Below are 27,332 nucleotides of genomic sequence, written 5' to 3'. Positions count from 1 at the left end.
ACTAAGAAAGTTAGGGGGGAAAAAAGTAAAATAAGCCCCAAGATGGGTTACATTGTTTTCCCCAACACATTAGTAAATAAGGGCCACATTGTGACTATGAGCATCACGGTTGACGTGGTTTATTATTTAAAAAGACTGTCACTCGTTCAACATAAATATTAACAAGAGCCTACCACGCCAAGCACTGCTATGGCTACTATAGAGGAAACAAATATGAATGAGGCCCCGAAGGAAATCATAGTCTCACAGTGGGAAAGATGGTCACCAAAACAGAAACGAGGAGCTCAGTAACATAACATTTCCAAAGAAATACACCTGGAAAAGGGAAGTCTGAGAGCAAGGCACTGAAGAGGGTTTACAGAGAAGACATCTGAGCTAGGTCTGGAAGGGTGCAAGAGCTTACCAAGGGGACAAGATGAACAGGGGAATTCTGAAGCAGAGATGACAAAATACATAAAGGCTCAGAAGCAGGAAGACATGAAATCACTTGATCACTAGAAATGAAAACCAGAGATGGGAATGAAAGGAAAGAATGCCTTCCTTTTGAATGTCATGTTAAAGTATAATTTAGCCTGGGGACTACAGGCTAAAGGAACCGTTGGAGAATTTTAAACAAAGAAGTTACATGATCAGCCCTGACTGGTATAGCTCAGTAGGCTGGGTACCCTCCCACAGACCAAAAGGTTGCTGGTTCGATTCCTGGTCAGGGCACACACCTGGGTTGCGTGCCAGGTCCCTGGTTGGGGCATGCGAGAGGCAACCCATCAATGTTTCTCTCCCTTTCTCCCTTCCTTCTCCTCTAAGAAATAAATAAAATCTTTCTTAAAAATTAATTAAATAACATAAAAATCACGTAAAAATAAAATGATACCACTAACTGAAACAGGCGATGCAGGAAGAAAACGGTTGAGGGGACAGAGGTTAGGTGACTCTGGTTTTCAGTATGCTGAGAATGAGATACCTATGGGATATTTCGGTGTGTGTCCACCACGCAGCTAAACATCTTGGTATGGAATTTAGGAGAGGACATTATGGAGATTTACAGAAGGCGACCATTAGTTTTATGTGGCAGCTAAAGCCATGGGAGAGTACAGGATTAGACAGGAAACAGGGAGAACAGAGAAGAGAACAGGAAGAGAAAAAAACTAAGCAAACAACACTGAGGAGCAAAGTCAGAAGGAAGAGGAAACAGCAAAGTGTGACCAAAGCTAATTGATCATCAAGGGAAGGAAACCCAAACCAAAGAGACAGCAATATCAAAGAAGCCTACAACAGTGTTTAAAAAAAAGCTTAGAATATTCAACAGGGTCAAAATCCTACACCCCTACCCCCCCCCCCCCCCCGCCGGCAACGGTTATAAGGGAGTTACTGACTTCTTTTAAGAAGTCAATAGACAAGAAGGGATACTCTCAACTTTTTCAAGAACCTTGACAGACAAGAAGATAGCAATTTAAAAAGGAGAAAGACTGTGCTTTTTCAGCTCGGGTGGTTCAGAAACTAAGAGGAAGATCCAAGTGGAGAAACAGACCACAGACTTACAGTGGAACAAAAGGAGAGGCAAAAGGATCACTCTTGATAAGGGGTAAAAATGGATAGTGATACAAATTTTGGAGAGGGGGGGAAAAAAAGAGGGTTTACCTAAAAATGGCCTCTATTTCCTCTGAGAATTCAGATGCAAGTTCATCTCTTGACCATAAAGGAAGAGCATAATAAAAGAGCAGGGGGTTAAAGAAAGGTCAAAACTAAGTACTGTGTTTAAAGCTTCACATTCATCATATCATTTACTCCCCACCACAATCCTATGAAGAGGTACAACCTACAGATAATTTAAGTAACTTGCCCAAAGATATATTAACTAGGATTTGGCAGAACCAAAATTTCAACCTGGGAAAGTCTAAACTTACTTGCTCTTGACCTCCGAATGACAAAACATGCCACTTGATACAATACCCAAGAGACAAGTAGGGCAGACATGGAAATTAAGGAAGGCTACAGAGATTAAGAGCTTTTAAACTAGTCTTCTGCCTTCAACCCCAGCACTCCTTCAATAACGATAATAAATTGTAACTACTGGATTGGCCAAAATGTTTCTTTGTTTTTTCCATAAGATGGCCCAGTAAGTGCTTAGTTGTCTTTAACTTTATTCGAAACAATTTTGTTAGACTGTATTGTAACAGCTGTCATACTGCATTTAAAAAAACTTATCAAATGGGTAAATTTCTATGTAGCCATTTGGAAGAAAACAAGCAACACTTTTGGCATATTACACTTTATTATTTCAAGAAAGGTAAAAACGCAACGGAAACGCAAAAAAGATTTGTGCAGTGTATGGAGAAGGTGCTGTGACTGACCAAACATGTCAACACTGGTTTGCAAGTTTCGTGCTGGAGATTTCTTGCTGGACAATGCTCCATGGTCAGGTACACCACTGAAGTCGAGAGCAATCAAATCAAGACATTAATTAAGAACTAACATTATTACCATGCAGGAGACAGCCAACATACTCAAAATACCCAAATCAATAAATTACTGGTGAAAATGAAAAATGTGTCTTTTATTTTACAGAAAAAAACACATGAACTTTTTGGCCAACGCAAAAATAAAAACTGCTGACTACAAGAAAAAGTACTCTACTACCCATGGTCCCCTAGCCCCAACATTCACACACTCCACCAGGAAGCTATCCACATTACGCAACTGAAATTGGGGAGAGGGGTCTTTCCTTAGCCCTGTTCTGGGGCCATTTGGAAAAGTCTAACACACTTTATAAAGATCTCCAAGTGACATCAGATGTAGGTTGGTGCAAGCTGGAAAGAACGTTACCATCCTGAGTAGTGACAAAGAAATTAAGGCAGTTTTTTAAACCTTTAAACAAGATCTCTCTAGGGTTTTGGCTCTCAAAATCAGGTTGCCTGCTCAATCATGAATAAGCATGTTGTTAATATATTTTAGGCAATTCATAGAAAGTTAATAGAAGGGGGCAGCTAATTAGAGAAATAGCCTTCTAATTGGTTTCTTTGAAGAAGCCCAAACCAAATCAGCCAATTTTATTCCCCAACCCTCCATGCCTTCCACCTGTGAAATAAGATGAGCTTTAAGAAAACATCCCATGAGTAGCTACAGACATTACCTGACTGCATATCCAAGGTGGCCTGCAATTTAGGGGGGCAGTAGATGGCATTTGCTGTGGTTCGAGCAGAGGTTAAGGCGGCTCGGGCTTTCGGCAAGTTGCTCAGGGCATGGTATGTTTTGCTTTCTAAGAGCTGTACTTCCACCAAAAGGGCTTTGTCATCCATCTTTTTCAACTCCCGCAACAGCTGAGAACCTGAAGGAAAAAAAAATTTGCCCCATTTCTTGGCCATAACCTTTTTATTTCCAAACTGTAAGAGAAAGTTTATTTAGAAAGTTACAGAGGCAAAAGAAGGGCCCTTGGAGCTAAGAAAAGAGAAAGGTAAAGGTAACGTGCCTTGAGGGAAGAGGAGAGGGAGAGAAAAGGCAAGAGGAAAGGTGTGGTCTCAGAAGGGAGAACGTGCCTCCTGGCCAAAATCTAGATACCTTACCCAGAACACAGGGGTGTCAAACTCATTTTTCACTGGGAGCCACATCAGCCTCTCTGTTGCCCTCAGAGGGCTGAATGTAATTTTAGGACCATATAAGTGTAACTACTCCTTAATTAGGGGCAAGGAGCTCGGCGCTGCCACTGGGTAGAAACAAGGTGCCAGGCCGGATAAAACTAGGTGGAGGGCCAGATTCGGCCTGCGGGCCTTGTGTCTGCCACCTGTGCCATAACATCTCCTTTCCCACCCTCATAAGAACACTCAGGACCCTGGCCAGTGTGTCTCAGTGAATTGAGTGCCAGCCTGCAAACCAAAGGGTCACCAGTTCAACTCCCAGTCAGGGCACATGCCTGAGTTGCAGGCCAGGTCCCCAGTAGGGGGCACATGAAAGGCAACCAGACAATGACGTTTCTCTCAATCTCTCTATCCCTCCCTTCCCCTCTGTCTAAAAATAAATAAACAAAAAATCTTAAAAAAAAAATTAACCTGCCTTATGACCCAACGAGTCCGCTTCTAGGAATAAACCTGAAGAAAATCAAAACACTGACTCGAAAGAATATATGCACTCCTGTGTTCATTGCAGTGTTATTTACAATCGCCAAGATCTGGAAGCAGCCCAAGTGCTCATCAATAGATAGTGGATTAAAAAAGCTATGGTACATTTATACAATGGAATACTACTCAGCCATAAAAAAGAAGGATATCTTACCCTTTGCGACAGCATGAATGGACCTGGAAAGTATTATGCTAAGTAAAGTAAGCCAGTCATAGAAAGACAAGTACCATGTGATTATTTCACTTATAGGTGCAATCTAATGAACAAAATAAAAAAAAGAAAGAAAGAAAGAAAGATTCATAGAGAACAGAGAACAGAATGACCACTCTAGGCGGGGGGCGGGGGGAGACCTGGATGAAAAGGTGAAGGAATTAAGCAAAAAAAAAAAAAAAGCAAGCCTCATAAACACACACGACAATGCGGTGATTGTACGGTGATTACCAGAGGGAAAGGGATAAGGGATAGGGGAAGGTAGAAGAGGGTAATGGTGGAATAAATGGTGATGGAAGGATATTTGACTTGGGGTGGTGAACACATAGTACACCTGAAACCTATTATTATTTTATTAACCAGTTCACCCCAATAAATTTTTTAAAATAAATTTTAAAATGTTTTAAATAAATAAAAGAATGAACGATTCTAGTTAGTTTCTTAGAACTTCCAAATGGCATTTTTCCATGACAGATTCAGTAAATATAAGCCATCTTCAATACTTCTTAGAAGTAGAAAGAATATAAATTATTAATAGGTAACTAATAAAAGTGGTCACGCTCAAAAATACATTCATGTAGCCAGCTCAGATGCCTTATTAATTTCTACCAGGTTACTTACCCAAATGCAATGCTTCCTGGTATCTCTTCGTATCAAAGTACAAAGACACCAGTCTTGCCTAGGGGAGAGAAAAGGCATTGACTGATGGAAGGAAGGGTAAAACCCAAAGGCAGAAATCAAAGATTGAGAGCCACCGAACTGTTACTGTTAAATATCAAGTCCTGATAACAACACCAAATTCAGTCTAAAAAAATTACCCAGCTCATGGTATCTCCTATTATGGGCAGTGACTGCTAACTTTGACGATGTTTCTGCTTACTCATCTAAGTTAGCAGATATATCTCCAAACTTCAACCAGTGCAAATGTCACTAGCAATAAGCTTTGGGTGCCTGGATAATACAAAGTTGCAGAAAATACTTTTAATCTGATGGTGTTACTTACACCCATAATCTGTCTAATGCCTAGAGACCTGAAACCAGTACTGATATAGGTACATACCTCCAAAGCCTGGCGTAAGAAAGTTCTTTTCTCTGATTTGGCCCATTCGATGCACTCTAAACACAACTCAACCTGCAACAGAGAAAAGAGAGTACACTCAATATTATGTTCTCACATTCTCCCCACAAACTTTGCTTTGGAGAACAGCTTTAATCTGCTCCTTAACCCTACCCATGTTGCTCTATTTAATGCCTTGATCCACGGTGTCCCAGTGTTTAACTTATATCATAATAAAGACCCAACTAGGCTTTTCACACACAAATTATCTTTGTGTTTAGATTGTGTTCCTCCAGAAAAGAGCCTCATTGTTGAGATTCCTTTTTTTTTGTTGTTACTGTTGTTTTTAATACATTTCATTGATTATGCTATTACAGTTGTCCTAATTATTTCCTTTGTCCCCCTCTGCCCAGTACCCACTTCCCTCCAGCAATCCCCTCCCTAGTTCATGCCCATGGGTCATACATATTAAGTTCTTTGGCTTCTCCATTTCCTATACTGTTCTTAACATCCCTCTGTCTATTTTGTACTGACCAATTATGCTTCTTAATTCCTGCACCTTTCCCCCTTTCTCCCCCTTCCCTCTCCCAGCTGATAACCCTCCAGTGATCTCCCGTATCCTCCATGATTATGATCTCCATATCTATGATTCTGTTCCTGTTCTGCTTGTTTGCCTGTTTGTTTTTAGATTCAGTTGCTGATAGTTGTGCATTTCTTTCCATTTTAATGTTCACAGTTTGACCTTCTTTTTCTTACATAGTTCCCTTTAACATTTCATATAACAATGGCTTGGTGACAATGACCTCCTTTAGTTTTACCTTGTCCCTTCTAGACTGCAAAGTTTTCTTTAAGAAGTCAGCTGACAGTCTTAGGGAACTCCTTTGTAGGTAACTCTCTGCTTTTCTCTTGCTGCTTCTAAGAGTCTCTCTTTATCTTTAACCTTTAGCATTTTAATTATGATGTGTCTTGGTGTGGCCCTCTTTGGGTCCAACTTGTTTGGGACCCTCTGTGCTTCCTGGACTTGTATGTTTATTTCCTTCACAGATTTGGGAAGTCACCCCAATTAGGGAAGTTTTCTTTCATTATTTCAAATAAGTTTTCAATTTCTTGCTCTTCCTCTTCTCCTTCTGGCACCCCTATGATTCAGATGTTGGTAAGTTTGGAGATGTCCCAGAGGCTCCATATTCTATTCTCATTTTTAAATTCTTTTTTTTTCTTGCTGTTCTGATTGAGTACTTTTTTTCTTCCTTATGTTCCAAATTATTCATTTGAATCTCAGCTTCATCCCCTCCACTGCTGGTTCCCTGTGGATTTTTCTTTATTTCACTTAGTGCAACCTTCATTTCTGCCTGGGTCCTTCTTTATACTGTTGGAGTACCCCATGATTTCTTTGGGCATCCTGATAACCAGTGTTTTCGACTTTGCATCTGATGGGTTGCTTATCTCCACTTCATTTAGTTCTTTTCCTGGAGTTACGTTCCATTTTTTAATTTGGGGCATATTTCTTTGTCTCCTCAGTTTGGCAGCCTCCCTGTGTTTTTTTTCAGTGTATCAGGGAGAGCTGCTTTGGTTCCCTGTTTTAGAAGCATGGCCTACTATAGGAAAGGCATCTGTAAATTGTGTGGGACAGAGCCTTAAGTAGTTGCAAGGGCAGGGTAGCCATTTCACCATTTTGTGGCTCTGTGTCGGGGAGGGCTCAGAGAAGGGACAATGCTGCTGTTTGGCCTTTGGAAGCTGTCTCCCCGGCATTTGCTCCCTTGCCAGTCACTTCATTTTCTCCCTTTCTCCCCATATTCCACTGGTGCCCTCCCAGCTGTTGCCCTGGTGCTGAATCCCAGACAGGGTGGGTCTGTATGAGTCCTAAGTCCGTTGAGGGCCCTTTAAGAGAAGTCTCTTGAAAACCCCGAAGTTTCTTCTGCCACCCCAACCCTCACTGGTTTGGGTAAGCCAGAAGTTAGGGGGACTTATCTTCTTGGCACTGGGACCCTGGGTTGGGTAGTCTGGCTGGAGGCTGGGATCACTAACTCCCAGAGATATCCCTCTTGATTTTTATCCACTGTATGTAAATATTGGATCACTCATTTTGCTGCCTCTCCACTCCTCTGAGCCTCTACCTCTGCCCCGCCTACCCATCTGGGTGAATGTGACTCCATGAAATCCATGGTTGTTGGACTTCCATACAGCTAGATTTTCTGACAAATCTGGGCGTTACTTGTTTTGTAGTTTATTTGTAATTTTTGCTGTAGCTGTATGTGGAGACAAAGCGTGTTTACCTACACCTCCACCTTGGCTGGAAGTTGAGATTCCTCTTCTACTTTTCCCAGGAGAGACCCCAAATTTCAAACATATGTAGCCCTGGAATGTAGATTTCTATGATGGCTGAGAAATTTTTAAAGCAGAAATTTCTCCCTGAATAGTAAATAGTAACAGTAATGTGTTAACGTGAATACACTGGTAATAAAGGAAAGAAGTTCTCAGCCTAAGCACAGATGCCTTGTTACTAACAGCTGCTTGTAAGACTCAAAAGGCCTATATGGCTCCTCTGTTTCAGATTCTAAGAAGTGCAACTAACAAATTCATCAACCCAATAAAGCAAATTTAGCTTGTATTGAAGGTAGTAATAGAAATTAGAATTAACCTAACACTTAGAGGGGGTTTAAACTTTACTTAAAGGCACTCTGAATCCCCAGGTCTACCTGCCACCGAAGCAGTGACATCATGTGCAAAGGGGCTGACTTACATTCTACACTGGACAGTCTACGTGCGTCGAGTATCCTTGACATACTAGCTTTGACAAACTACTCATTAAGTACTGCAGGTCTTACATCACTACTGTTACTTCAAGTTTTGTATTAAAACTCCTAATCAGAGCATAAGATAAAAGAAACTGAGCTTCCTGGAGAACTATTTCACTAACAGAACAGGTTTTTATGTAAATCCAAAGTTCCTTAAGAGATATTGTAAGGAGAGAAAAGTTAAGGGACATAATCCAAACTGACACATCTTCTGCCTTTAAAACATAGGTCAAAATTCAATAAATAGAACTTGATGGCTGATATTAAATGGTATTTGGCAGATTTAACACTAAGAGATTCATTGAAATCTTTACAACTCATTAGAGCCCTCTGGTGGCTCTAAAAACAACTGACTCAAAAAAAGTCTACAAAAACTAAAAATAAAGCAAGCCAATCACAACTTCAGAGTTTTGAATTATGTTCTGAAAAGCCAAATTCAAAGTAAGGTCTCTTTTCATAACATTAGTTGAACTAAAAATATTTTTTTGAATATTTTAGCAACAAAAACACAAGTCTTTTAGTCCTGCACACCTTGATGGGGCTAAGAAAAGCTTACCATCAGTTTTACCCACGGAGCTTTTTCAAACAACACAAAAAAAATGAATGCCTAGGCTTGTGACTCAGTAGTCTGGAATAGAGCTTGGCCACTCTGGTGTATATTCCTGGTTAAAAAGCACTGCATTCTCCAAAATCTCACCTGTCTCCATTTCCATGACAGTCCAGATGTTAAGTGACACGCCCAGGATCACCTATCAGCTCCGGGACCAGAACTGGACCCTACTTCCAGTGCTCTTTCTACCTCAAACCACCCTTAATAAGGTCAGTACAGACATTTCTTCTACAGCAGGGATTTTTTTTTATATATATATAAATTAACATGAACTGCATGTCTATTATCAATTACAGGGTACACGTTTTGCATTATCTAGAACTGTAATTGGTGAACCAGTGCTTCAGTTCTAAGGAAAAAATTTAAAGGCCTTTGCAACACAGCTATTTTGTGTGAAAGGCTTTGTGCTTTGTTAATGCTAACAATGACTGATAATGAGGATAAGGATACAAGAGACACAGCTTCTGGAGGAAGCCCTTACGTGAGATAAAAGCTTGATGTGATCAAAATTATTAAGATTTAAATCAATACATTTAACTAGTTTTTACAATTTTTGTTAATTAAATCCTTATGGGAAAAAAATTACTATTCTAGGTCTGAAATTCTCTAGCACAAACTCCTTTTTCCATTGAAATATTTCAATAACAGGATGATTTCTTTCTTTTTTTTTTTTTATTTAGTATTTTTTTTAATTGTTATTCAATTACAGTTGTATGCCTTTTCTCCCCATCCCTCCACCCCACCCCGGATGATTTCTTTTGATGTAAGTTTCTTAAAATGTGTTTGTTAGATTATAGCACCCAAAAAAAAAAAAAAAAAAAAAAAAAAGGCTTCCCATAGGCAACTCCCTAGAGATCACTATTCACCATTTGGCAAGGACTTAGCTCAGCCTTCTTTCTCCCCTCCACACCCCAATTTTCCATTCCCCTCCCCTTGTCAACCACCCTACTGCCACTCCCCCGCCCGCCCACCCAGCCCCAAACCCAATACAAATATCCTCATTATCTAGGCTCTAAACCTTAATATTGCAACTGACCCAATCTAACCTGAATCCTATCAGCTTTCAGAATACAGCAAGCTGAAGACTGTTCTACAGATCTATCTAACGTGTGGTTGGTCCTCAAGTAGAAAAAGGCAAAGAAAACTCTCCCCACCCCCCAACTGTTGGTACCAAACTCCCCAACACAAAACTCCTAGTTTTCTTATGAGTGTTCTAAAACATGCCTCAGGCTTCAATACTACTGTAACAGTGATCCACGTATGACTCATTCCTCTACCCTTTACCATCACTCAATCAAAGACTCTTCCAAGATGAAGACTATATCCAATTTCACCAAGTCAGAGACCCTGAGTCACCTAGATAAATGTAACAATACTCCATGTTTACATCTCAATTCAGCAAACTTAAGTCTTAATTCAACAAAGTATCTCCTAAACATCTACCATGGGGAAGACATAATCCATGAATTCCTTCAACAAATATTAGTTATGTAACTCCTCTGTGCCAAAATACTCTACCTCTGCGGAGGACAACAGTGAAGGGGACAAAGTAGCAATCCTCATGGAACGTGTATTCTGAGGAGGAAATAGATGTTAATAAGCAAAATAAATATGAAGGAAAGGAAAGCAAAGATAGGGTATTCTAAATAAGGCAATCAAGGAAAGTCTGAGTAACTGAGATGTAAGCAAAGACCAGAAATGAAGTGAAGGAAAAGCTATGTTAAGATCAGGCTGAGACTAATCAAGATGTATAAAAATGCCCCAAGTCTAGACAGCTTGAAGTTACGGCCAAAAAAGGGGGCCAATATTAGAACTATAAAGAAGTAAAAGAGAGAGTAATATGGTGGGTTAAGAGAAGGGGTAGCCATGGTTAAGGAACAGCCATGTACAGGCGTATCTTGGAGATACTGCAGGTTTGGTCCCAGACCATTGCAATAAAGGGAGCATAGCAATAAAGCAACTCGTACTTTTTTTGATACTGGAGGGTCTTGCCTTCAATTTGTAAAGAACGCATCTGTAAAGAGCAATAAAGCAAAGTACAAAAGGAAAAAAAATGAAAGAACAATAACAAAAAAGGCAAAGTGCAATAAAGTGAGGCATGCCTGTGAGGTGCTGCAAGGTATATAGGACTTCACCTGAGTGAGATCACATTACAAAAAAGATAAGGCAAATGTTCAAGTGACTGTCATACAAAACCACCAGAAATATAACACATACAAAATATAATGTGGATCACTGAAAGGGTGGAGTCAACAAGGAAAATCACAGTGAAGTCAACAAGGAAAGATTTCAGAGATGGGAGCATATAGAGCTTGCTCAGCAAATAGCTAGGCATCCAATATGACTGACGTGTCTGGTACATGTCACAGAGTGCCAGGAGATCAGGTTGCTGCTGTAGGTTTACAGTAGAAAACCACGACATGCCTAATTCTGCAGGCAATGCAGAACCAATGCAGACTCAAGTTGGGGGTGAATGGGGAGAGGAATAAAATGTTCAGACGGCAGGGGTGGGGTGGGGGGTTTGGCTGGGAGGGTGGAGAGATTGAGCAAAAAAGAAAAGAAATAAAGAGAAAAAAAACCTCATGGACATGGAAAAAGAAAGCATTCAGAGGGCTATTTGGTAGGATATCTCTCACAGTGGAGGCATGCAGGGTGGAATGAGGCTTTTGCAGTAGTCTAAGTAAGAAATAATTAGGAACCAAACTAGATAATAGTTTGTAAAAAGAGAACAAATACAAGAGGTGGAGAAATAAACATTAAAGAAAGTTGAAGTGAAAAATTTAATAAATGGTTGGGTGAAGTTAGCTATGCTGAGTTTGAAGTACAGGTAAAACAACTGGGATGATCCATACATTTGTTTCAAAAAAAGCAAGTAACCTATAATCCACAAAAATTACTAAAAGAAACTCCTGCTACGTGGATTAAGACCAGCACTTGATAAAAAGCTATAACGGCCCTGGCTGATATAGCTCAGTGGATTGAGTGACAGCCTGCAACCCTAAAACTTGCAGGTTCAATTCCTAGTCAGGGCACATGCCTGGGTTGCAGGCCAGGTCCCCAGCTGGGGATGTGCGAGAGGCAACCAACTAATGTACCTCTCCCTCTCTTTCTCCCTCTCTTCCCCTCTCTCTAAAAATAAATAAATAAAATCTTTTAAAAAAAGGGGGGAAAAGCTATAATGATCATCACCCCCCCCTGCCCAAATCAGCCTATATTTAGGACTAATATGATATACTACCTGAGCCTTTACCCTAGGAAAAGGAAGAAAGGGTTCTAGTTGACAAAAATGTAGTATACAATGAACAATAACAATGTACAAACACAGTTAAGGGAGGGCCTAACCAGACATGGAGCCACATGATATAGGCCTATAAATCCCACCAGCCAATGATGGGAGAGTATTTAATTATGATTTGGATAGATTTCCACAAATGAGTAAGAGAACTGATTGTTAAACAAATGCAGTTTTATCCACTGAGTCAGCTCTGTTATGGGAAGGGACCAATTCCAGAGACTGGTATACAAAGGAGCGGCTTGGATAATTAAATTTTTCTGCCTATGAAGTTCCAAGTAACATCTATTCGTTTGTTTCAAGCTAACATTTACTCAGCCCAAACTAAAAGCACCCTATTTCAAACAAAGATGGTACCACGTTTTCATGAGAACAAAGTACAAATTTTTTTAAAAGTTACAGTTACATAAGACTAACACCCCTTTAAAAACCAGTTTTTCTTTTAAATTATTCAAAAGAGCCATCTAAATATTATCATGAACAACTTCCTAAACCCTCTCAAACAAGCAAGAGCCAACCTCACTGATCCCTTAACCCCTGTACCTCTTGCTAAGTGGCCTCAAGCCCAGCACTAGCAGAAGGCAGCCTAGATTCACAGCTTGGCTCTGCCTGGGACTCTCCAAGCCCAGCACAAGTTGCAGCCATCTCAGATTGCCATATAGCTCAGGCAGGGTGGCCCCATGCAGAACACAGCGGGGGGCTGACCTTGGCCAGCACCCAGTGGACACCTACAGACCACATCAGAGCACCACCACCCTGCCCCTCCCTGCACAGCTGACCCTCCACAGAGGGCGGAGGTTGGTGGTCAGTGGTCACAGCCAGTCCTTGCAGTGACAGGCCTGGGTAAATCCCTCACATTGACCTGCCAACAGCAATCAAGGCTCAACTACAACAGGAGGGTGTACTCAACCCACAAGAAGGGTGCACCTCCAGCACCCAGCTTGGGTGACAGCAGAGGCTGTGCCACTGGACCCCCCAGGACACCTACTACATTAGGCCACGCTACCAAGACACAGAGTCAAAGCAGCTCTATCTAATACATGGAAAGAAACACAGGGAGGCTGACAAAATGAAGAGACCAAGAAACATGGCCCAAATGAAAGAACAGATAAAAACTCCAGAGAAAGAGCTAAATAAAATGGAGATAAGCAATCTATCAGATGCTGAGTTCAAAACACTGGTTATAAGGATGCTCAGGAACTTAGTAAGGACCTCAACAACACAAAAGAGATCCAGTCAGAAATGAAGGATACACAAATTGAAATAAAAAACAATTTACAGGGAAACAAGAGTAGAGTGTATGAAGCCAAGAATCAAATCAATGACTTGGAACATAGGGTAGGAAAAAACCACCAATCAGAACAAGAAAAAAAACAATCCAAAAAAAATGAGGACAGTATAAGCAGCCTCTGAGACAACTTCAAGAGATCCAACATTCGAATCATAGAGGTGCCAGAAGAAGAGAAAGAACAAGAAATGGGAAGTCTATTTGAAATAATAGTGAAAGAAAACTTCCCTAATTTGGAGAAAGACATGCAAGTCCAGAAAGCACAGAGTCCCAAACAAGAGGGATGCAAAGAGGCCCACTCAGAGACACATCACAATTAAAATACCACAGGTTAAAAATAAGAGAGAACCTTAAAAGCAGCAAGAGAAAAGAAGTTAGTTACCTATAGGGGAGTTCCCATAAGAAGCTGATTTCTCAAAAGAAAGTTTGCAGGCTAGAAGGGAGTGGCAAGACATATTCAAAGTCATGAAAGGCAGGGACATATAGCCAAAGACTGCTCTACCCAGCAAAGATATCATTTAGAATTGAAGGGCAGCCCTGGCTGGTGCGACTCAGTGAATTGAGTGCCAGCTTGAGAACCAAAAAGTTGCCAGTTCGATTCCCAGTCAGGGCACATGCCTGGGTTGTGGGCCAGGTCCCACATTGGGGGTGAGCAAGAGGCAACCAATTAATGTATCTCTCACACATCGATGTTTCTTTCCCTCTCTTTCTCCCTCCCTTCCCCTCTCTCTACAAATAAATAAAATCTTTAAAAAAAAAAAAGAAAGAAAGAATTGAAGGGCAGATAAAGAAGTTCCCAGACAAGAAAAAACTAAAGGAGTTCATCATCATCAAGTCATTATTATACGAAACGTTAAAGGGACTTATTTGAGAAAAAGATCAGCCCTGGCTGGTGTAACTCAGCAGACTGATTGCCAGCCTGCAAACTAAAAGGTCACCAGTTCAATTCCCGGCCAGGCCCCATTGGTGGTATGCAAGAGGCAACCAATCAATATATCTCTTGCACATCTATGTTCCTCTCCCTCTCCTTCTCACTTCCTCCCCTCTCTCTAAAAAATAAATAAATAATCTTTAAAAAAAAAAGAATGAAAGATTTTTAAAAAAGAGCAATACTGTGAACAATAAAATGGCAATAAATTCATGTCTATCAACATTGAATCTAAAAAAAAACTAAGCAAACAAGAAGAACAGACAGAATCATGGATATAGAGAGCATTTACAGGAATGGGGTTGCTGGGTGGAGGGAGACAAAGGGTGAAAAATCGGGACACTGTAACAGCATAACCGATAAAAACTTTTTAAAATACTATGTCTGACATCACAGAGATCCATGAAAAAAAGTAAATAAATATTAGCACGAGCATAGTTCTACCAGAAAAAATCAATTTGAAGAATTCTCTACAAATGAAGTTAGTTTACGGTGGTGGTGGTTTGTTTTTTTTTAAATCCTCACCCAAGGACATTTTTTTCATTGTTTCTACAGAGAGAGAAACATCTGTGGGTTGCCTCCTGTACACACCCACACGGGAGATAGAACCCGCAACCTTTCAGTTACGGGACGACACTCCAACCGAGCCACACCAGCCAGAGTAGTTTACAGTGTTTAGAAGACATGATTTCAAAGTGGGATCCGTATGTTCCAGGTTTCTGAAATTCCTCATTATTTATTCTACATACTACCATACCCTTTCATATCTTTTACCTGTACACCCAGAGGCCACAGCAACAATTAGAAAAAGCAGCAACTAGCAAGTTTTACCCTGCCCTTATACTATCTGACATTCTATATATATTTTTTTATTGCCTGCCCTCATTAAAATATAACACTCAGGAGAGCAGTGGCTGTGTGTTTTTATAAATGAATCTATCCCCAGTACCTGCAGCAGTGCCTACCCCATAGCTGGCAATTAATGAGTATACATATACATACACATGTACATGTACATATACACATACATGAAAAACAACTATATTCTTCCTACAGATCCAAGCAACCACAATATACCCTGCTTGAATATGACACATTTTACAGAATAAGTTTTAATTTTGATAGTGTCTCCTTCCCCTAAACTACAAAAAATACGACTACCTTTGGAAAGGTTGGAAGAGGCTCAGTGACTCCATAAAGGCACTCTTCAAATACAGCTCAGAGTCTAGGTCTGAACTTGTAGAGAACATGTACAGATACACCAGTCACTTCCGCACACATGAAACACAAATAGTTGGATGCTCACCCCTCAGTAAAGGCGTATACTCAGTACTAACCATGCCAAAAAGGGATGCCACAAGACTTAATTAGTGCTCACATGGAGCTCTGCAACACAGAACGAAAGGTACTGCAGACACAGAAAACATTACAAAGGTGTGGCAATATAATACCTCAAAAACAAGAATCAGTTTGTGACCCTGATGTAATGAGGATTCCAGGGACCACTGACCATTTCCACTTACAAAGCAAAGCATGGAACAGACCCAAAGTATCAAATGCCCTGTAACCAAGAGAAACTATCATGATAATTCCTGAGCTGTTCTCCCAGCTGTCCCTTCCGCATTAGTACCACAGTGTAGTCAGGCATTTCTCTCACTGAGCCAGACTTTCATTACCCATATTTTCTACCTTCTGGCATTAAAGTAGCTTACCTCCTGCCCTGTAGCTGCTTCCATATCAAGAAACAGATCAAGAAGAGATCGGACAAGACGAGCTGCTTTAGCCTTGCTGATGGAATTCAAGAAGGGTCGCACATACTTCAGGAGCCCTCCAAGCTCTGAATGAAGGCAATTGAGAAAGGAAAAAAGTGAACATTGATATTAGGAACAAAATACCCATTTAAAAAACTCAAGATTATAAACTCAGGGGGGAAAGGTACAGAAAATAAGTAGCATAAATGGCAGGTAGAAAATAGACAGGGGGAGGGTAAGAATAGTGTAGGAAATGTAGAAGCCAAAGAATTTATAAGTATGACCCACGGACATGAACTATAGGGGGGAATGTGGAGGGAGGAAGTGGGCAGGATGGAGTGGAGTGAAGGGGGGGAAATGGGACAACTGTAATAGCATAATCAATAAATATATTTTAAAAAATTATAAACTCAGTACTTATGTCACTGCCATCAGTCTAATTGAAACTTAGGAACGTAAAGTATTCTTGCAGGTAGGAGGAGCAAAAATAAACCAACATATTCCAAATCTGTACTGTTCTATTCCCCACTCAACCCTGGATTCCTATGAGGGCCCTGGGAAAAGCTCCAGTCTCTCTGCTTCATTTAGCCCTCTTAATGAAAGGTAAACAGCAAAGTACTCACATTCCCAGAGACAAGTTTTCTAGAACATAAAACATGCTGTGCCTCTGTTACCTTGAACAAAATCACTTCCCTACAACCAACAAATTGGGTCAGGTTATAGGAGGTGTTTGTTTTTAATTTTTAAATCAGCTGTAGCAGTTCCCCTTGAACAGACAGAGATTCCCAATTCCAGGTTCCCTTTCCCTGCCTTCCCTTCCCTAAGTACTCCCCAGTTTAGCCTTTTAGCAGTATCGGTTCCTAGCCACTATTCTGAATAAACTTTTCACACATAAGTTAGGGTGTTTTTTCCCTTTTAGAACTCCTCATTAACCTTCAAAAACCTAAGTCTTAAATTGTAATCAAAAAAGATGTCTAGCCCTGGCTGGATGGGTCAGAGGATTGAGTGCCAGCCTGGGAACCAAAGGATCGCCAGTTCGATTCCCAGTCAGGACACATGTCTGGGTTGTGGGCCAGGTCCCTGGTAGGGGGCGGTGTGAAAGGCAACCACACACTGATGTTTCTCTCCCTCTCTCCCTCCCTTTCCCTATGTCTAAAAGTGAATAAATAAAATCTTTAAAAACAAAAAAGTGTCCAGCCCTGGCTGGTGTGGCTCAGTAGATGGAGCACCAGCCTGCAAACTGAAAGGTCACCAGTTCGAATCCTGGTCAGGGCACATGTCTGTGTTGTGAGGCAGGTCCCAATTTGGGGGCATGTGCGAGGCAACTGATCAATGTATCTCTTGCACATAGATGTTTCTCTCTCTTTCTTCTTTCCTTCCCTTTTCTCTAAAAATAAATAAAATCTTTAAAAAATAAAAATAAAAAAAGGTGTCCAGGCCCTGGCCAGGTAGCTCAGTTGGTTGGAGCATCATCCAGATACACCAAGGTTGCGGGTTCAATTCCTGGTCAGGGTACATACAAGAATCAACCAATGAATGCATAAATAAGTGGAACAAATTGATGTTTCTCTTTCTCCCTCCCTCTCTCTCTAATCAATACATTTTTTAAAAAAAATTTTAGAAAGGTTTCCACCATAAAGGTTGTTCCCCCTTGTGTAAGAAGAGAGTGATAGAGTAATTCTAAGGGAACATCTTCAGAAATAAGTTTAGAGAATGTTTCAATTAACAAATAAGGAAGTACTTTTGGAATGTAGGTTAAAATTACTTTAGTGCCACTGCCTCTTTAATATTCTCCAATTGTAGACTCACCCTCCTGAGAACTCTAATTCAGGGCAAGCAAACCTCACCCTCCTGAGGATGCTAATTCAGGGTCCTGAAATCTTCATCTGCCTGAAAAGTCATGGCATGCACTGGACTAAGTCAGGTACAAAAGGAACTTGATACAGAGTGGAAAAGTTCATACTCCTCTTCACTCCCCAATACTGACCTTTGATTCCCATCAAGATTTTTTTTCCACACTCACACTCCTGCTCTCATGCCTCACTCATGCCATTCCCACCTGGAGTTTCTCCCCTTCTTCTTGACCTATGTGATTCTGAGATACCTTTTAGATCCAGCTAAAGTCCTTGTAAGTGTTCCATGCCAACTCCAGGCTACACTGATTTCTTCCCCTCAAATTTCTTTCACATTAATGCAAATTTCAATTATATAATCATAGCTTTTTAAAAGTAGTCTAGTGCAATGTCCCTTCTCCCACAGCATCACCTACTATGCTTGAACAATTCTGAACAATCTCTAATGTCAAAAACGTTCAGAGAGCAGGCTATTCCAATGCTAGTCAAACTAAATTCTTTTTTGAAACATTAGTTATACCCTCTTTCCACAAGGCTACAGATTTAAAGATAACTATCATTTATATCCCCCTAACTTTCCCTTCCTCCAAGCTAAATATCCTTAGCCATTTCAACTGTTCCTCCAATGTACAGGTTTACAGATTCCTTATCACCTTAGGTGCCCTACTCTAAATAAACCCTAGTTTGCAGACTATCATTTGTGGTAGCCAGAACTGGAAATGGTGTTCCAGGTCAGGTGTGACCAGTACAGTCATGGCTTCATTCTTTTAATCTCGTCACCACATGTGACACAAAATAGCATGTTTCGTTCTTTCTAACAGCACTCTTTGCTCAGACTGAATCCATGAAGGTTTTTTTTTTGTAGGCAGGTAATTCCCACCTTTCTCTGTTTTGGTAAGCATTTTAAGTATATAAATTATATTTACCACACTGAATTTAATCTTGCTGGCTTTGGCAATAACTCTGAATCTTAAGTCAGTCTTATACTGAGTCATCCATAAAAATAAGCACACCTTCTGAAATCGCTTTAGCCATAATGCTGAATGCTGACCAGTAAAAACAAGGACAGATCCCTATGACATGTTGCTAGAGACTTTCCTTCAGGTTGCCAAATGATCCATTTGTCATCATAAATTCCTAACCTGTACCTGTCATTAATATTATGGCCAATGTTCAAATAACCTGCGTACATCACATATGTAGTCTTTGTCATTCCCCTGACCTAGGAATCGACCAACTTTATCTCTGAAGGGCCAGAGTGTAAATATTTTCAGTTTTGGTTATAAGGTCACAGTAGCAAGTACTCAACTCAGCCACTGTGGTGCAAAAACAGTCAGAGACAATATGTAAATAAGGGGTGGCTATGTTCAACAAAACTTTATTTACAACACAGCTGTCTAGCCACTGTCTGTGGAGCCCTGCATATCTACTGGTCTGATAAGGCTAATCGAAGAGAACCAAGGTTCAATTTGGAATCATCTTTTCTTAGTAAGTCCATTGTTCTAAGTTATTAAAACCTACTTATTAAATAATGTGTCCCAGAACTTTACTGATGATTACCAGTTTAGTGTCTAGAATTATTTTCATTGCCTTTTTGAAAGTGGAATAATGTTCACCCTTACTGTGTTCTTATCTCTCTCCATCATCCCTGATTTTTCTCAGAATAATAAGAGTGGCTCTATAAATATATCTGCTAGAACTATTCTTTTGATATTAAAAGACAGAAAATGTCAGAGCCTAAAGACTTGAACTAACTTAAAGAGATTATCTGCTCTCACTTCTCTCACCTGCCTTGTCTTTAATTCTTTCTGATGTTATTTCTATCTTTTTCTTTTTGAAAATCATTTTCCTTCCTGGAAAGGCAGAAGCAAAACCTGAGCTAAACAGTCTGCCTTCTCTCTAGCACCTGCTAGCATGACAGTATTTTCTCCAAGCACTGACTGTATTATTCTTCTCACTCTAACAGAGAAATAAATGACTTCTTAGTTGCCAAAAAGACTCAGTTCATTTTTTATTTTAGCTTACTACTGTTTCTTATTCATTCTTGGTTATATTCCCTGTTTCTTTCCATTTTCACATATACTGAATTATCTTTAAATTCCCATAGAATATATTAATTCCTTCCTACTAGCCTGAGATTATTTGCAGTTATGTAACGAAAACTTCCCTTTTAGAACCTCACAGAACTCTGGCCAGTGTAGCTCGGTGGATTGAGTGCTGGCCTGCGAACCAAAGGGTCATCGGTTTGATTCCCAGTCAGGGCACATGCCTGAGTTGCAGGCCAGGTCCCCAACGAGGGGTGCATGAGGGGCAACCGCACATTGATGTTCCTCTCCCTCACTTTCTCCCTCCCTTTCCCTCTCTAAAATAAAAATAATGAAATCTTTTATTAAAAAAACTCACAGAACTTCTGCAGACCCTAAACCTAGGCATGATGTCTGATGATGAATTATTATGCACTGGACATTGTTTTACTCACTAAGTTCCAAATGACTGCGTCAGTCAGGGACCTTATCTTAAGCTTTTTGAGTAGAGCACTTAGCACAGTGTTAGCCATATATTAAGTGCATAAAAACTGAAGATTAACGAACAGACATATTTTCTGTTGTCAGAAATCCCCAAACCAAAGAAAACAACACAAACCTATCAATTATTAATAGCTAAATAAGGTAAATGAACATCAGCCCCCAAATTTCCTTGGGGTTTCGAATGTATATACCTATATACATCAAACTCTTTCCTGGAAAACAAGTTTTCAAAAGTTCATATGATTCTCCTATTAAATTCCAACAGGCTTAGCAATACACTTCTAAACTTCTCAGGTATGAATTCACAAGGAAGGGAGAACAAGGAATGAGGAGAGAGTAAAGCATAAAAAAGGAATTTTAAGCAAAACAGTAACATTTTTGGATATGCTTTCTGAAGCACTGACTCTACTACATGCTGTTTCTGATTATCCATTCTACTGAAGGAAAAAAGAATTTAGATGTTTCAACAACAGAAAAATCTCAAATCACTTTACGTGGCCATCTAATTCTTTCAAGAAAATTATCTTATTAATTATGTTTTGTATGGACTAATTACCAAAACTGTGTTCTAACTCCCAAGCTCACATTCACTAAGGCAAAAAAAAAAAGACTCCATAACTATGTTAAATAGGAGGGAAGTCAGCCTGAAATAAAAGTAATAAAAAACCACCACCCACCACTGATAATGTGTAAGTCGTAATTATGGAAAGCAATAACCATTCATTATACCATGAGGCCACAAGGTCTGAGGCAGGACTCCATGGGTTCAAATCCTGGCTCTCTCATGTACTAGCTGATAAACCTTAAGACAGTAAACTTTTCTGTGCTTAGTTTCCTCAGATGTAAATAGGTAATAGCACCTACCTTATCAAGTTGTTTCAAGGATTCATAAGCTGAACCATGTTTATGCTTAAAACAATAACTAGTTCACAGTAAGCACTCCAAAACTGTTTTTATTATATTTTTTAAAAGATATTTTAAATAGAAAATCAATTTTCTATTGACTTAGCCTAATAGTTAATAAGTTAGCCAACCTTGATTGGGAAAGATCTTAGTTGTCAAGTTCAAGAAGTTTTGCTAACTTACACCTATCATTCTCTTGGATAACAACATAATTCGGGGGAAAGTAGTTCATGAGGTCACTTACCAGAGCTTAATCCAGTCTAATCAGATAAATCCTGAATTCACTTTAAGGTTGACGAAAATCATCCGTTTTAAGTTTAAGCAGGCTTCTCTCTAAATACTACCACTACTTTGCTGGTCAAAGGAAAGGCCCTTCCTGGTCAACAAGACTCATTCGAAGGACACACCCATCATCATCTGGAGCTAGAAAGTCAATCACACTAGAACGTTTGGGCAATGACATGCAAAGTCCTGGATACCAATGGAGAAATCTTGGGAAGGCTCTTCCCATTTAATGTCTGACTCATCCTGTGTCAGGAAAAAAAGACAGCAAGTCACTTACTTGGACGCCAAGTCCCTAGTCATCTTCACATCGGGAACCTAAAGTCACTACCCTTCTTAAATATACCAGAGCCCTTCAGTGAAATCACTAAAGACTGCTGCTGCCATTGCTGCTGCCCCTATGAAAGGGAATACAGTAAAAATTCAAACCAGAAACAAATCACAGATCATTATATCTAAGAGGCATAGGATTTCCCCACAGCTTCCGAACAAAACTCCTCCATGAAACAACTGAGTTTGAAGACCACTTCTTGCTTTAAAAAAAAAAAAAGAAGAAAAAGCTCAACAAGTTGGCAATAAAATGAAACTGTGTGAATACATTCCTATGATCCTCAACTCCAACAAAACAACGAAACTTCACCCAGCATTTCAGGTAAAAGAGAAAGCAATCCATTTGTAGCACTTACCTGCAGCCTGTCCAGTCTTCGCCAGGAGAGACCCCAGTTCCAGGATGCTCTGCTCCTTGACCTGCACTGCCTCCTCATCATTCTCCTGAATGTCACGCTTCACTGGGAGAAAAAAATCAAACCCTCTTAAAACTCTGGCAAAAAAAAATAAAGACTAAAGAAAATTTCACACTCACAAAACCAATTCATCTCTTTGATTTTAAATGTGCCTTTTTGTTTTATCAATTAGAATTTCCCTTTCCCACATAACACTGAGGTTTCTGGGACAGTCATTCAGTTAAAACAAAATTCAAACAAAACAAGTTCATACACATGGTGGAAGTCCCAGACTAGGCATTGTTATGTGAAAATATTAAACATACCTGTGTATTTACCTGCCACAAACTGAAGTCAAATGACCAAGTTACTAATGACTATAAAATAAAAAGTCTCTCAATAAACTTTAGGCCTGTGGAAAGCCTCAGCTGATGGGTGGGTAGGGATAAGCAAAATACACAGCCATTCAGGAAAAACCACCCTATCAAACCTGCAGTGGACGGCTGCTTTACAATGGATTCGTGATCTGTTAAAATAACTTAGTGCTATCTGTTCCACTTTCAACTGTTAATAACTATTCTACATCTGAACACTGAATCCCCTCTCCAAATCTGCAGTGGTAATTTCAGTGATCATCACTAGTTACCACTTCTCCTCCAAAGCGTCATGACTTGACAAAAACCAAGACTCTGACACTCCACAATGGAGTCCGGAAAAAGTAGGGCTGTCGACCTCGTGACCCAAGTTTACTCTAACAGGGTCTCTTACAGGGAACTCTCTCCTTGTATAGTGGGCAAGCAAGAGAAACACTCTATAATGTTTACCATCATTCCCACTTCATAAAAGACAAAAATTCTAGACACGAGAAAAAATCGATGCTGCGCACAGTGGTTCTAAATGTCGGTGTGTATTCACAATGGTTCTGTAATTGTAGCTGTCAAGTCGAGATCATAACTTCAACCTGGAACACCCTTTATTTACCAATATCATCCATTAACAGATGCACCTGAACTCCCACCTCCTCTCTTTCTCCAGTACACCCAAAGATAAAGACATCAAGATCTTGTCCTTCCTTCGTGCAAGCCAGGGGCACCAAATTTCAGACTATGAGTCAACATAACGCCAACATCCTGGCGGTCCCAACACACGTGCGTTCTCATACTACTTGTTGATCCAAATCAAATCCTCTCAAGCTACGTTAAGAAGATCACATCATTTCATGTGCAGTAAAGAGGTAGCTCATGCCCCAACTGAACCCTCTCATGCTGAATATTAAAAGCCTCCTCTGTCATCAGAGATTTATTTCTGTTCACACCTGAATCCCAGTAGAACTCTTTCGAATGAGAGTGGCTGGGGCTCCCACTTCACCTTTCCTGTTGTGTGCGAAAAGTAAGACAACTGTAGCAGTTTCATGGATTTTTTCTTATTTTTCCCAGCTATGTGCAGCCGGCCGGTTCCAAAGAGCTCCCTGGCTGAACTCCGCGGCTGACAACTAACTCCTGAACTGACTTCCAACCTTTACAGGGGAGACCAGGGCGATTAGTCACCTTCTCTAGCCCGGCGGTCCCACCCCTACATCTCGCTCTTACACTCAATCTACACGGGGGCAAAGGAACGTGTAGGCCACCTCCTCAAGCCAAATGCCAGCCTGAGGTGTATGTCTCCTCGGCGTGTCCCACTTTCAGAAAGAGGCCCCCTCTTTTATGCCGCCTTCCGCGGTGGGTCGGGGAGAAGTGGCAGCTCCCAGTCCCGTGGAAGGAAACTCCAGGAGAAAAGCGAGCGCTCGCGCTCCCACCCGGAGCTGGCTGTGCTGATAACAACGGCGGGAAACGCCTGTCCTGAGCGGGTTTCGCCCAGGCCCTTTAACTCGAGGTTCTCACACTAGTTCGCAACAAGCACACCAACTGGCACTGCTCCGCTCGCGCGGGCCAGAGTGGAAGACAAGGCTAGGGAGTGGTGTGGGGGCCCCGGCTCGGCCCGCTCTCCCACCCCACGCTGAGCCCACCGTGAGTCAGCAGCCGGCAAGTGGACGCCGGGGTTGCCTCGGGACTGCCCGCCGGGGTGGGACCCAGGGGGCTCCATGGAGGTCCGAGCGGCCTTCGCCCCCGGCCCGGCCCCCCTCACACACACAGTGAGTCAGCAGCACCAGAGCCGGCTAGCCCGGCCCCGCTCCGCCGCCGCCAACCAACACAGGCTGAGCTGGGCCAGCAGGACCACGGAGGGAACGCAGCTACCTTTACCTATGGAGTGGAGAATGTCGATGGAGGCCTCCCGGTCAGTGCTGAGTAGAGACTGGGCTCTCTGGAACTCCACCACCGCCGCAGCCGCCATCTTACCGCTCTCACACCGTCCCCGGCCGCGGCCGCCGACGCCGGAAACACATTCCCGGAAGGCCCGCCCTTGCTTTCCCTCCCCACTATAGCTTCCCCTCCTCCGCTCCCAGAGCATCACGGGAGTTGTAGTCTCTCTACCTGGTGAGAGACGTGAAAGGTGAGCGTGAGAGCTGCGGCCCCTCTTTGGTGGGCTTAAGCTGCCCAACACAAGCCTAGCTGCCTGCCCACGAGTACAAGAGGAGGTGCCTAATAATAGGAGCCCAGGGATAATCCCCAGTCACCCCCAAAAAGGTCTCAACCCTGACTCCTCTCCATTGCCCTTGACAGGAGCACCGGACTAGGTGTTCATTGAAAGCCGTTTTGCTTTCTTTATAGCTTCTACGTTTAATTTTTTTTATTGATTTTTAGAGAGAAAGAGGAAGGGAGCGAGAGGAAACATCGATTTGTTGTTCCGTAGGTATGCATTCACTGGCTGATTCTCTTATGCGCCCGACCGGTGGTGGAACCGCAACCTTGGTGTTTGTAAGAGGCTCTAACCAACGGAGCTTTCTCCTCGAGGGCCATAGCCTGTACGTTTAACGATTCCTTCAGGGCAATAAGCAATCTTATAAAGTGCTCACCTGTGGCTCACAAAGAATAGCGCCGCTCAAATGCGTTGAAGAGTCTAACAACACTTCTGGGAGACACTCGCACACTTTGCAGGCTAGAATCCTTCAGAATGCTGGCCAGCCTGTGATTAAACCCCCCAGTGCTGGGGAAAGACGATGTTAGGAAGTGAATTATCATCTTTGCCCCAACCACTCAAAAAATCCCTCTTGGGGGTCACACAGAAGCCTAACAGCTACCCAAACTCCCCCAGCTCAAAAAGGAAAAAACAGATTTTTCTTTCCAGTATCTCGTTTTTTTCAACTAAAATCATAGCTAATCTGAAAGGTTTGACATCCTTTGTGACCACTGAGGGTTGAACTAAAAGGAGGTACTTAACATGCATAGAGGCAGTTCAGTGTGAGAAAGATCTTTCTCCAGGTGAAGGTAATCCAAAAATGGAATATGCTGTAAATATGACGTATTGTAAAGGGAACAGCATATTTTTAAAAGGAACGAACATTGTGCTCTTCTATATCTAAGTATCTAAATCTCCTTTTAGCCTCCCAACAATGTTCTGTGAAGAAGATATTATTATACTCCTTTCATAAATGAGGAAACAGAGTTTTAAGTGACTTGAAGTTCATACAGTAATTGGCAGAGTTGATATCTGAGAGTTAGGGAATATGTCCCTAGTTCCTGGATGTGTTCAAATAAAAACTGGGTAACATCAAATAGTTGTAAGCAGGATTCATGACGGTAATGAGGAATTGGGTTAAATGGCTTCTAAATTTCTCCTAACTCTGAGATTCTATGAATCTCAGTGTAAAACTGAGTCTTCCTTTGCTTTAAAAAAAAAAAAAAAAAAAGCATCCCTGGCTGGTGTGGCTCAGTGATGTGAGTGTGGGCCTGAGAACCAAAGGGTTGCCAGTTCAATTCGCAGTCAGGGCACATGCCTGGGTTGTGGGCCAGATTCCCCAGTAGGGGGTGTGCAAGAGGCAACCACAGACTGATGTTTCTCTTCTTCTCTTTCTCCCTCCTTTCCCCTCTGTCTAAAAATAAATAAATAAAATCTTTTTTGTAAAAAAAAAGCATTCCACCTTTCTCAATTTGGTATGCAGTTAATAATGTACCAGACTGTTAATGGGCAATGAAATTCCAAAGCTGAGAACAACAAGCCGTAACTATCTCCACCTTCTAAAGAAAAGCTATCAGTTACAACCCCAAAGAACTTGCTAAAGAGTGACTAGGCCAGTCCTGTAACATTCATCCACTTCCAGCCTCCATCAGGGAGACATAAAAATGCAAAAGGAATTCATTATAAGAAATCACAGGAGAGGACAGAATACTCACCTCCCTACAAATAGGTAATACTACAAAAATACTACAGATCTTCCTCCCAACCTGGTGAGCCTTGCTGACTGTAAGAACTCGTAAGCCCACCTCTGTGCAACCACCATGGGGAGAGTTTTGAGGTGAACCAGACAGGTCTCTCCAGGAGTCTGCACATTCGTGAAGATGGTTACCCACTTTTAGCCTGCTGGATTCTGAATTAGGGAAGCTGGCGGATACACCCCAGAGCAGGACAAGGAGAAAGGGCATCAATGGCAGCCTCCACTACCTGTGTTTGGCATGGGCCAAGTGGATGGTGCAAGTGTAGATTATCCAAGACTGTTTTGAAAGGACTTACTCAATAGGGTCACCTGCCAGTAATAAGAGGCTGAAAGGATGGACTTCGGGAGGCAGTCACTGAAGGGAGGGGGCAGCAGGGTCTTGAGGTCAACTGGTGGAACTTCCAAACACATAAATGCTCCCGACATGAGAACATCAGCACCCGGGTCTCTGCCTCTGATGGCAGTAGGCGTGTAAAAGACTTTTAACTCTTTTCTTATAATCCCTCCTACTTCTCTGCCCTCCCCAAACTCACCCTATGCTGGAAAAGACCCAGACAGGGCAGAGTGAGAGAGGGAAGAGAAAGAGTGAAAGAATAGGCAAAACACAAATTTTCAGCGGCCTGAGAATTAGAAGAGGGTGAGGTTTTAAATCAAATATAAAATGGAAGCTTTAATTTAGGGTACACTG

The 27,332-nt window shown here is 41.4% G+C and overlaps 1 protein-coding gene across 2 annotated transcripts in view; it reads right to left on the bottom strand.

The window, feature by feature from the left end:
- PSMD11 (proteasome 26S subunit, non-ATPase 11) overlaps positions 1-24,730 on the bottom strand; it is a 33,023-nt gene extending 8,293 nt beyond the window's left edge. The window contains exons 1-6 of one of the 2 annotated variants that reach the window (XM_024564759.4): positions 24,573-24,730; positions 22,297-22,398; positions 16,006-16,130; positions 5,384-5,455; positions 4,945-5,002; positions 3,131-3,325 (exon numbers count right to left, since the gene is read on the bottom strand). In XM_024564759.4, the coding sequence (XP_024420527.1) occupies positions 3,131-3,325; positions 4,945-5,002; positions 5,384-5,455; positions 16,006-16,130; positions 22,297-22,398; positions 24,573-24,663 (643 nt within the window). In that variant the 5' untranslated portion in view covers positions 24,664-24,730. Of the gene's footprint in view, positions 1-3,130; positions 3,326-4,944; positions 5,003-5,383; positions 5,456-16,005; positions 16,131-22,296; positions 22,399-24,566 lie in introns of both variants that reach the window. The other variant, XM_045199035.3, reaches the window with a different exon arrangement.
- Between the last annotated feature and the right edge of the window lie 2,602 nt (positions 24,731-27,332).

The sequence above is a fragment of the Desmodus rotundus genome, chromosome 9, assembly GCF_022682495.2.
Source record: "Desmodus rotundus isolate HL8 chromosome 9, HLdesRot8A.1, whole genome shotgun sequence".
Taxonomy (NCBI): domain Eukaryota; kingdom Metazoa; phylum Chordata; class Mammalia; order Chiroptera; family Phyllostomidae; genus Desmodus; species Desmodus rotundus.
Note: the sequence above shows the minus strand (reverse complement) of the source record. Positions and strands in the feature narration are given on the sequence as shown.